Raw genomic sequence first — 11,190 nt, forward strand, 5'->3', positions numbered from 1 at the left:
GTTTTCATTTTCAGTATCTGCCTCTTATTTTATCATATGAAAATGAATATACTCTCGAGTACTGCACAAGAGGCTATCAAGATGAGTGCCTTCCTAAGAAGATTTGCCAATTCACAACCATCCCCAACACCGCATGAGTGTTGACTTCAACAAACGAATCTCTGCCAGTTTGATATGTGAAAATGTCCCGTAGTTCAATCTTGTGAGTTCTCAGTATGAGGCTGTGTGTCTCTGCGAATGTGTAGTAAAATATTTTATAGGGGAAGCAGCTGAGATTAGCACTGACTTTTCCAAGGCAATCTTTCTTGACTCTATTAAGCACCCCATTTTCTAAAATCAAACAGACGCACCAGATACACTTAAATATTCTTAAGAGTTTATTATAAACTAGTTTCACAGGCCACAAGGAAGTAAAAGGACTATGTACAGCCTTACGGGAAACAGGCAGGGATCTGAGGAGGGCCAAGTTGAGTCTAGGGCCTTGGTGGGCGCATTCCCGGGGGAGGGGGCCCTGAAAGGGAAACCAGACAATCCCGTGAGACTCCGAGAACAACGGCATAACAAACAACCAGGTCTGTGGTAATCGGGCCCACGCCTCTGTGGGGCTACTTCCATAACTCTGTGGCCAAGGGTCAAAGAAGGCCTGAAGTAAGAGTAAGAAGTTTAGTCAGTGCCTGATCTGCAACTCACATTCCCAGCCCCAGCCCCCGCCTCCCACCCCAGCCACCCCATCCCCTCCGCCTCCACCCCTAGTCCCTCCCCCAACCCCCCCAAGTCACCAAGTGATCAGAGGGACGTACGTTAACATATATGCTAACTAGGGACTTCTCTGGCATGGGTGGGTTCCTATGATTATAAAACCCACATACAAAAAACCCGAACTAGAGACACAGGGATTAGCCACTGTGGCTGGGAGTTATCTCAGAGGCCACTACGGCCTGGTACAAAGAACACCTATCTGGGAGGTGGGACACTAAGTTCTTGGGGCCCATTTCCTTATCTATAAAATGAAAGGGCTAACCTATGTCAGCATCTCCCAAACTAGATTTAAACAGATATATATAAATAAATAGTACAGCAAACTCCAGAGCTCCCTCTTAATTACTAGACATTATCACACCCGAGGGCGTGAGACAATCCTAGGACCTTTGTTGGGGACTCTCAGAATGTATTATTTCTCAGTGCCCTGAGAATGCTGCCTTGGACACTGAGAAGTACCCCAGGTACAGGACCACTCTAACTGCTCTAAGAGAGAGGGAAGGCTGATTTTAAGAAATGTCTTTTCCCTCTTTCCTTTGTGGACAAAGTTGCCCTCCAAGAGTTCACTTCCGTAGGCTTAAGGCCTAGAAGCCCTGAGGTTATGGTCAAAATCAAACCTTCCCTCCACTCCCCATCCCAACATGCTCTAGGAAGTCAAGTCACTGCTGCTGGCACTTACCTCGCATGCCCGGGGGAGGGGGCCGCATCCCCGGCGGGGGCATGCCCATCGGGGTTCCTCGTCCAGGGGGGATCCCCATCGGGGGACCCATGGGAGGCCTCATGCCTGGTGGTGGGCCCATCATGCCTACAAGAGAAAAGCCCCAAGAATACAGCTCAAGTATCTGTCTTGAAAAGGTAGCAGGAAACATACCAAAGCTGTCCACCAAGCTGAGAAAGATGGACCATTCCACCCTCCCAGTCTCTTCTAAGAAACTGGGCCTTGCGCCAAAGAGGTAGGGCTCCCCATGGCTCTTGTCCAGCTAGTTCCATGGTCAGTCAGCCAGGCTGGATCTCAGAGTAATCCTGCTTAATTACACAAACTCATCATCAGTTTCAGTTAACGTTATGTCTCATCATGAATCCAGCTCAGGCATCTGCCATCAGGTGGCCGTGGTCTCCTTACAGGCTCCTCACCTGGAGGTGGTGCCCCCCGGCCCATAGGTGGGGGAGGACCCCCACGGCCGGGCGGGTACTGGGTCGGGGCCCCCGCAATGCTGGCGGTGGCAGCAGCTGCAGCAGCGGCCACAGTGCCTCTTCCTTGTGGGGTCATCACCTAAGACGACACAGGAGCCGAGTCAGGCAAAACAGCGCAGGGCAACGTAGCATCCCGCTCTCCTCCCAACTCAGTTAAGCCCGAGCAGCTGCCCCATCCCCTAAGCTACAACTCGCAGCATCAGGCTATCTGAAACCACCTGCCAGAGAAGACCAAGCTTGAAAGCTCATTCCCACCTTCCAGGCCCGAGTTAGGGAGGCCCGGTCCAAATTAGAAACGGCCCCTGCACTGTCAGTGTAACTGCTAACAGGCTGTAGGAGAGCACAGCTCCTATGTTGTCATGGAAACATTCTGCCCCAACATGTTTGGCTAAAACACCTTTTACGCATGTCTTTACTTCAACAGCATCAAAATAATTTACAATGTTAAGTTTTCCTTCTCACTTGATTCTGGGACTACATACAGAGAGAACACAATGAAATAAATACTGACAGCCTGACAGTCAGAGGTCAGTCCTTCTGGACTCTTCCCAAACTGTGGGCCTGCCCTCTCTCTATCCTTCATTTTAACCTGGAGAAGTTGGCGCCCTTCCCCAACTCCTTACCTGTTGGGATGGCCCACCAACCCCTCGGACTGGCCCTGCAAGTCCTGCGGGAGCCTGGGGCATCGGAACACCAGCTGGGATTCCTCTGCCAGCAGCCCGGCCGATCCCTGGGCCCCCGGCAGCTCCAGCAAGCGGCACTCGGGCAATGCCAGTCTAAAAAATAAAGAAAAACACTCAAATGGTGGGGGCCTAGAGAAGCAGAAGTACACTTTGGAATGCCATTGCCAAGAGAGCCCCTAAGATTTACGGGGCATCAAAACAGCTTAAGAATACTACCTAGCCACCCGTATGTGTTAATACCATTCCTCTTCCATCCAAGATTATGTGCCTAGCTGTCACCCCTACAGCAGGCTAGAAGAACTTAAGAGGCAGTCTAGAGACGACACACCACAACTCAACCTATATGCGTTTCTGTGAAAATTAAACCAACGAAGGGCCAGGGCTCCATTCAGAAGGGTATAACAGACAAGACCAGTTGACCTGGCATCATAGAGAAATGAGGTCCAGTCCCAGCTCTGATTCTCACCTGGTGGGTGACAGTGGGCAAGTAATCCCACAATTCTGGGACTGTTTCCTCATCTGTAAATGATGGAGTTATGACAAAACCAGTTGTGGTCATGAAGACTTACCATATCTACGTAAGAGTAGCAACTTCTACTAGAAATAGATCCAAGACTTATGAATACAGACATATGCTTTAACCAAAAAATATGGTAAATCCCTTGCAGACATTTATAATTAGAAAGGCTTCAGTGTACGAGGCCAAAAAGAAGGAAATGACTAGGATAACTACTCCATCCTCACTTAAGAGAATATTTTTAACATGACTTTTAAAAAGTATACCGCAACTGGAAAAATGTTTACAATGTTAAGTGAAAAAGCGGAATGAAGTATTACATACATATTACGCATTAAACACACGAAACAGATACACACGTGGACAAAAGTAAGGAAGATTATTCCTTTGATGACAATGTCTTAAAATGAAAATGGGAAAAGCTGGTCAGACGCTCTGAAGTCTGTTCTATTTCTGAACGTAGGCTGGTGTTTATGGAACCAAGACTGCCTGGGATCAAATGCCGGCTTCACCACTTAATAGCTGTGACACTCAGGTATGTTACTAAACCCCAGGGTTTTTTTTTATCTATTAAGTGGGAATAATTTATCTCAAAAAACTGTTTATAAAAAGTAACTAAAATATTAAAGTGCTTGGCACACAGCAGGTGCTTAATAAATGTTAACTATTATTCTCTAACTGTATAAAATATATACGTTGTTATTTGGATTTAGGACTTTTTTTTTTTCCCAATTTGAGAGCAAGCCGTTGTGAGTGAGACCGGAAGAGGGAGAGAGAATCCTCAAGCAGATTCCCCAACGAGCGTGGAGCCCGACACAGGGTGGGATTCCAGGACCCAGAGATCATGACCCGAGCCAAACTCAAGAGTCGGCAGCTCAATCAACTGAGCCATCCAGGCACTACCCTGCAACCCAGCATTTTAAAGTAATGTTCAAGAGCCCTTTGGTTTCTTTATTCCTTCTTAACAGAGTTCCCCATTCCTTTTATAAAGATTTATTTTGAGAGAGCATGCACAAGTGAGCACACGTGAGTGGGGAATGAGCACACAGGGGCAGCAGAAGGAATCTCAAACAGACTCCCAGCTGAGCGTGGAGCCTGAGGCAGGGCTCAATCTCACATGACCTGAACTAAAATCAAAAGTCGGGACACTTGACCAACTGAGCCACCCAGGCGTCCCTTGGAGTTAAGACTTTCTGAAGTCCAGCTAGAATGCCATCACATGAAGAAGTGACCAGATGGCCTTAAGATCCTTTTCTCCTGACGCACTGTGTACACCAGCTGAGGAAGAAAGGGAGGGCTTTAAGGTTGGAAACCCTCCAATCCTGGTTCCCCATCTCTACTTCCTCCTGTGGGGTAACCCCTTTGAGAGTCTATTATCTATAAAAAGGGTACAAAAATCAGAGGATACCTGTGAGTAATGCAGTGAAATGCAGAGAACCTAACACAGAGCCTGGCTCACAGCAGGCTCCCCTGCTTATACTGGCCCTCTGCACTGACTTACATCTTTGGGAGGAGGTCCCTCTACGGTCATTGAGACCAGGTTCTCCCCCCGAAGCAGCACCAGACCGAGGACTCGCTTCTCTTCTCTTTCTGCTTGTTTTGAGTTCTTCGGCCTGAGGATGGGTTTGGGAAAAGAAATAAGCAAGCATCAGAAAAAGCGAAAAGCTCCCGTTCACCTGTCTAGGGGCCTCCAAGATTTGTTTTACACTGTATCTCCCAACAAATGGTACAAAAACTTCCTCTGAGACAGCTCCTCTCAATAGTCTTCATAGACTGAACTCATCACCCCTTAGTGGTTGTCTCCCACGCCAAGGGGATGCGCTGACCAAGAGACAGGACGAGAATTAAGAAAGTCCAGCCCTGGCTTGAATGTTATTCCGTAACCATCGGGAAGACCTTTCCTCAGTCCAGTCTTCTTTGACTTTACCCTACTCCCTCCTTTCAGCTTAAGGCCTTATCAGTGTGAGGAGGCAGCACGAACAACTCAAGTCCACCGAACCTCTCAGCCCTCTCGCACGCAGCACCCTTCCACTACCAAGTCAGCCGCGCAGAACGATTCACTACAGCCCTCACCTCACCTCAGAAATAGAAACAAAAAAGGAGTAACTATTAGAAATTACACCTCTGTCCTCAGCACAAAAACAGACATTCCCAATGCAACCGCCAGAAAAGGAGGACAAAATATATAGCTGATCCTTGAACAACATGGGTCTGAACTATGCAGGGCCACTCGTATGGTAATTTTTTTGATACGGTACTGCAAATGTATTTTCTCTTATGATTTTAATAACTTTTCTCTATCTTACTTTATTGTAAGGATACAGTATATAATACATGTGCATACAAAATACATGTTCATATGTTTAGATTATTGATAAGGCCTCCGAACAACAACAGGCCATAGTAATTCAGTCTGGGGGGAGTCCGAAGTTATACATGGATTTTAGACTGAGTGGGGTCGGTGCCCCAACCCCTAAGTTGTTTGAGGGTCAACTGTACATGTAAACTGGGAAATAAAATAACTGCAGCAAGAAAGGGGAAGGGAAGAAAAAGTCAAAACCAATATCCTAAAAATAAAGGAAAGACAAAATGATCTGATTTTTAAAAACTTAGAGGTTTCCTTTTAATAGTATTTTTTATATTAAATCAACAGCAGTTTTCTGTGGGTGGACATTTCTTCCTTTTTCCTTATCTATATTTTTTTAAAGAAAAGCACGTATTGCTCTTTCATTAAAAAAAAAAAAAAAAAAAACCCAAAACAAAAAAACAAAAACACAAACCAAAAAACCACACACACACACACACACACACACACACACACACAAAACCCTTCTGGGTATTTAAGTCTTTCTTCATATACTTCTATGTACCTTCAAAATATATTTCCCAATAAACTTTTCTAAATTATCAGAACAGTTTCATTAAAAGACAACAACAACAACAGGAGAGAACCATGTGGAATAGTTCTACCCTGATTTGCTAGCCCCCTAATGTGTCCCTGGCACTCAACCATCCCTACCACATTGTGCCCTGTACTTCTCGACCTCTTGCCGCAAAAAGAAAACAATAGCCCTAAAGGGAATCAGAAGCCACCAACGATATAAAGTGGACCACTGCATGTGGCAAAAGACCGCTGAATGATCACGAAAATCACATAACCTCTTTGGGCCTCAGGATGCCTTGAATGTAATATGCACGAAAAGCTAGCCCACATTTTTTAATAGGCCAGAAGCTTAAGATCTGTGAGTCTTAAGACAAGGGAGTTATCCAATTACATATGGAATTGTAGAAAAGTAGAAAATAGCTCCAATTGTGTCTATAAATGCCAACAAAAGTCACTGGCCCCAAACCCACACGGGAAGCTGAGCACTTACCCTGAAGAGGGTCAGAGGCTTCTTAAAGCAGTTTCAGACCAGGCTGCATTGGGAGAGCCCTTTAGGCTACAGCTTTACAAATAGGCAATGAGGCCAGAAAATCAAGCTCTCCCCCCTTACACACCTGTGGGGAGAACATGAGAGCCCTTTACCCCAGTACCCAGGGGCACACAAAGTCAGAGAAACAAAAAGCCTAGCAGCCCTCCTTACAACTTGTACTCAGCTAGGACTAGAGAGCAAGGCTGGCCAGGCTAACAGAGAAGGAGATTTCTTAGAGTCCAGTGTCCCCATTTAAATCTGCCCTCTAACACAGGAGAGCAACCAAGGAACCAGCTAGCTACATCACCACCTGTCGCTCGGCCCACCCACCCAATCCACTCCCCTCGCAACTCACATCCCACCCCACGCAGCCCACTTCTCACTTGATCTTCCTGAACTCATCGCAGTCACAGAGGATCAAATTCATGTGCTTGTCGAAAGCCTTGAAGGTGCCGATGAAGATGCGGCCGTCTTGCAGGATGCACCTCATCCTGTAGTCGATGTGCTGCAGCATCTTGCTGCTCTTGCCCACGGTCTGCAAGGACAATCAGCAGGATGAGTCCGGCTCTTCCGGACCTCGGTATCCCAGCCCAGCAGCCGTGGCCTTCTTTTCCACATGCAGATTCTCAGCTCTGGCTGCTGGCCACAGCCCTTCCCCAGGAATTCTCCCACACCACCTCTGCCCACAACTGCTATTCCCCTTCCCTTAAAATCGTCTTTTTCATATTACAATTGCCTGTGTCTGTGCTGTGTCAGTTTCAGGCGTGAGGGTGCAAAGTGTCTCCAAACGAATCCAATCCCCCCCAGACCAGATGAGCCACCTGCCACTGTGCAGATTATAGGTGACCAGTGCTGTGGAACACCCGCAGCCCATTTTAAAGACCGAGGGAACGAGGAGCTGGAATGATTGGCACTAAAGATCCAATCAACGAGAATTTGTCATCAGAAAGGAGCTGATCAGCTTGGAGGCAAAGAGAATGGAATCCCTGAATCAAAAATGTTCGTGTGCCTCCAAGACTACCTTTGGGTAGGGAAACTTTCTGGGGGCCAGGGCGCTCATCAGTTTGAACACATACTGGTCTTTAAGAACATACGTAACTTGCTATACTTCTTTATCAATCCAACAACCTTTTCTGCTTTGCAGCTTGGCTTCCAATATAGCTTTGCTACAAGTGAGACTAAATAGATCTCATACTACAAACTGTCGGGTGCCTTTAGCAGTTCTCTCTCTCTCTAGAAATTAACCACCTGCCATCTGATTTGTCTGTCAGCCAGTGTGACTGGTGTGGGCTTCTCCTAACTCATCCAAGCGCCTGCTCCGTGCCAGGCACTGTGCTTGCTGTCCATCTCTGTGAGCCTGGACAAGAACGGGTTTTTGAACCTACCGATGTGTGGATCCGAACCTCGACTGACACCCTGGAGACGCAGGCTACGCGGTTCACTCTCCCTCAAATGACCATGTTAACCGGCTCGTTCACAGATGTGAACCTTTATGGCAACATTTACTGGTCCGTGCGCCTTGTTAAGAGCTAAGTCTTCCTGGGTGCTGTGTACCAGGCACCGTGACAAGCACTACAGAGTTCATTTAATTCTAGAAATCAGGCTAATTATTATTCGTATTTTACAGATGCATCCACTGAGACCAGGAGAGGTTAAGTAGCTAGCCCTGTCTCACAGCCAGGAAGCTGGGCTGGAACCTGGACAGGCTGAATCCAGTGCCTACTCTACAAACGATCCCACAAACAATTCCCCGCTTTCAGTTCACCCAACACGTAATGGCTACAGAACAGTGCTCTTTCTCAACACAACTAAGTTCCTGTCACTTTGCTGGCCAAATCCTTCAATGGCATGCCTCATCACCAACAGGATTTGGTAGCATGTAAAGCCTTTAGAAACCAGGTTCCTGCCAATTCCTCCCATCTCTCTTTCCACCCCTTCCTCTCTTCCTCCTCCAGGGACTTTCAACAGTGCTACCCTTCATGCTTCCTTCCCATCTGTAACACTGCCTTCCATCTTCACTGGGAAGACACCTCTAACAATCTTTTGGGACTCTGCTCAGGAATCATCTACTCCAGAAAGCGTTCTTACCCCGCCCCTCCCTCGCCGTTACTTTTATGTAATGCATAATTACCACTCTGGATTATAGTATCTGTGTCCCCAACTAGAAAGTCACCTGGGTGAAGGAGGGAAGCATTTCATCATGTAGCCCCAGTGCCTGAAAAGTCAGACAAACTCAAACACACAGACATGCTCAACAACTGAGTTGAACTCTTCCTCCAAACATTCTCGTTCACCCTCCCATTCCCTCCTCCCATCTACTGGACCCAGGCACACTCCCCGGTTTCGGCCACAAGTCCTCCCACCTCTTTCTGCAACTCATCCTCAGACCCTCACCCCGTTCCACAAGTCCTCCTGAGGCTGTAATGCCTGCTCCGAACCCCCAGACACGCATTAATTCTGCAAAAGTTTCCTTAGTGCCTGCAGGACCCCAAGCACTGTGGCCACAGCGGCATGGAGAGCCGCGGTTCTATCCTCGCCACCACCGAGCGACCCCGGCCTCCGTCCCTCGGTTCCAGCCTTCCCCTCCCCCATCCCGCCGAATGGCCAAGGTCCGGGTCTCCCCTGCCCAGACGGGGCGGCCGCGGCCCGGGCCTTCACGGCCATGAGCGGCCAACCGACGATCTCCCCCCGGATCGGTCGCGGTCCCCACTCCACGACGGACTCGGAAGTTCCCGCGCCGCTAGCCTGCGCCTCCTCACCATGGTGGCGGTTCTGATGGCTCCGATTCCCGCCGGATTCCTCTCGGCACAGGCCTAGACACCCGCCAGCAGCTCTCTTCCCGCCGCCGCTACCGGAAGTGCGGCCGCGGATAAAATGGGGTCGGGTAAAAGCTACTTCCGGCCCGGCGTCCGCTCTTGAGTTCCGGCCAAAACGCGGAGCGGTGAGCGCAGAGGCCGCGGGGGCTTGGGGCGCGGCTAACGTCAAACTGAACTTTCCGGAGATGTTTGGTCACCTTCCTACTTTCAGTCCGTTCCCGAATCGCTCCTCCACACCTTCTTTCCCTCCCCCACGCCGCCCTGTCCCATTACCTCTAGGTAACCATCTCCCATCACTTCCCCCCCTCCCCTCCCCCCCAACCCACCCCATCCCACCCCCCACCCCCCCGCAGCCACTGTCCTCGCTTTTCCGCGAATTAGCTTGCCGTGCTCCTGCCTTAGCCCCTTTGCAGTTGCTGTTGCCTCTGCCTGGAATGCTAATCGTCCAGCTCTGTGCACGACTCATGCTTTCACTTCCTTCAGGACTTAAGCTCAAATAACATTTTCCCACTGAGAACTTTGCTGACCATCCTGATTAAAACTGCAACGTTCCCTCCCATCCCTGCTTTAACTTTCTCCTTACCATTATCCCTAATATACTATTTCTGTTATTTTATTATTCCTCCCCACTAGAATGGAAATTCTGAGGGTATAAATTTTCCTTTGTGTATTTTTCGTTATTGCAATGCCTAAAACACTACTTAGCACAAAACAAGGGTGGAAAACATATTTGAATGGAGGAATGAGTCAAATCCCATACGGTCCTTGGACTTGTGACTACTACCTAAAGGCTCAGGAATTTCAAATTTATTCCTCTAACCCAGGGCTCTTCGTTTTAACTCGTGGCCTTTTCTCCCCAGCCACCTGCTTGACCTGGAGGTCTAATAGGTGTACTAAACCTAACATGATGAAAATTGGATTCTTGATTGTATTCGCTCTTCTTCCCAAACCCACTTCTTAGCAGTGTTCCCCATCTCAGGAGTTTCTCGAGTTAAAAAAACAAAAAGCAAAATGACAAACTTGGAAGCATCCTTGATTCCTCTCTCCCTCTCCCATCTCATAATTCATCCATCAGCAGATTCTGTGGACCTCACCTACAAAATGTCTTGAATCACCTGTTCCACTGCTACAGTGCTTTCCTTGCTACCGTCAGCTTGTAAATTTCCACAAACAAGAAAAAGGGGGTCATGAATTCATCGGCCTTTGTTTGGTAAAGTGTTCCTAAGGTTCAGTCTAGATCAGGGCCTGGCAAACTTTTGCTGTTAAGGGTCAGATAGATCAGATAGTGCTTTAGGGTTTGTGGGCCACACGATCTCTGTTGCAATGACTCAATCCAACCATGACAGGATGAAAGCAGCTCGAGACAACATAACAAATATATGGCTGTTACAATAAAACTTTACAAACACAAATACTGTTCTTTTGATTCTTTTCAACCATTTAAAATATAAAAATCATTCCTACTTCACAGCCCTTACCAAAGCATGTGTCAGGATCTGAAGGGCTGCAGCGAACAGACCTCTGGGGCACAAGTGAGTGGAGACTGAAGAGCTGGTGAGCAGGGGAGGTCAAGGCACTGCCATAGGTGCTGTTGGAAATGGAGGCTGGAGCACTGCAAGCCCCCAGTGCTCTGTGCACAGCTCGACCTAGGGCAGCTAAGGGGGGCATGGGCCCTAAGGTGTGTGTCCGTGGGGCTGAAGGGAGGGTACAGGAGAAGCGCCCTGGGCTGGGACACTGGCCTATGCTGTTTGGGCTCCGGATTAAGCCACCACTGCCTGAGTGGGGAGCCAGGGAAAACATGGTGGCCA

The 11,190-nt window shown here is 48.2% G+C and overlaps 1 protein-coding gene across 2 annotated transcripts; it reads right to left on the reverse strand.

The window, feature by feature from the left end:
* Window positions 1-364: 364 nt before the first annotated feature.
* SNRPB (small nuclear ribonucleoprotein polypeptides B and B1) lies at window positions 365-9,443 on the reverse strand. 2 transcript variants are annotated; one of them, XM_057312620.1, is made up of 7 exons: window positions 9,326-9,443; window positions 6,950-7,101; window positions 4,655-4,766; window positions 2,577-2,729; window positions 1,894-2,032; window positions 1,439-1,564; window positions 365-511 (listed from the first exon to the last, which is right to left on the reverse strand). In XM_057312620.1, exons 1-7 carry the CDS (start codon window positions 9,326-9,328, stop codon window positions 474-476), a joined length of 723 nt encoding a protein of 240 aa, XP_057168603.1. In that variant the 5' UTR covers window positions 9,329-9,443; the 3' UTR covers window positions 365-473. The 2 variants fall into 2 exon arrangements, with proteins under 2 accessions (XP_057168603.1, XP_026358949.1); XM_026503164.4 differs by having other exon boundaries at window positions 365-643.
* Window positions 9,444-11,190: the final 1,747 nt, after the last annotated feature.

The sequence above is a fragment of the Ursus arctos genome, unplaced genomic scaffold (assembly GCF_023065955.2).
Source record: "Ursus arctos isolate Adak ecotype North America unplaced genomic scaffold, UrsArc2.0 scaffold_16, whole genome shotgun sequence".
Taxonomy (NCBI): Eukaryota; Metazoa; Chordata; class Mammalia; order Carnivora; family Ursidae; genus Ursus; species Ursus arctos.

Bases quoted from the DNA above. Each gene is read 5' to 3' on its own strand.
- SNRPB (XM_057312620.1), bottom strand. The intron at 2,033-2,576 runs GTAAGGAGTTGG...GTGTCGTCTTAG, and splicing joins TTGGTGGGCCATCCCAACAG to GTGATGACCCCACAAGGAAG. The intron at 1,565-1,893 runs GTGAGGAGCCTG...TTTCTCTTGTAG, and splicing joins CCGGGGGGCACCACCTCCAG to GCATGATGGGCCCACCACCA.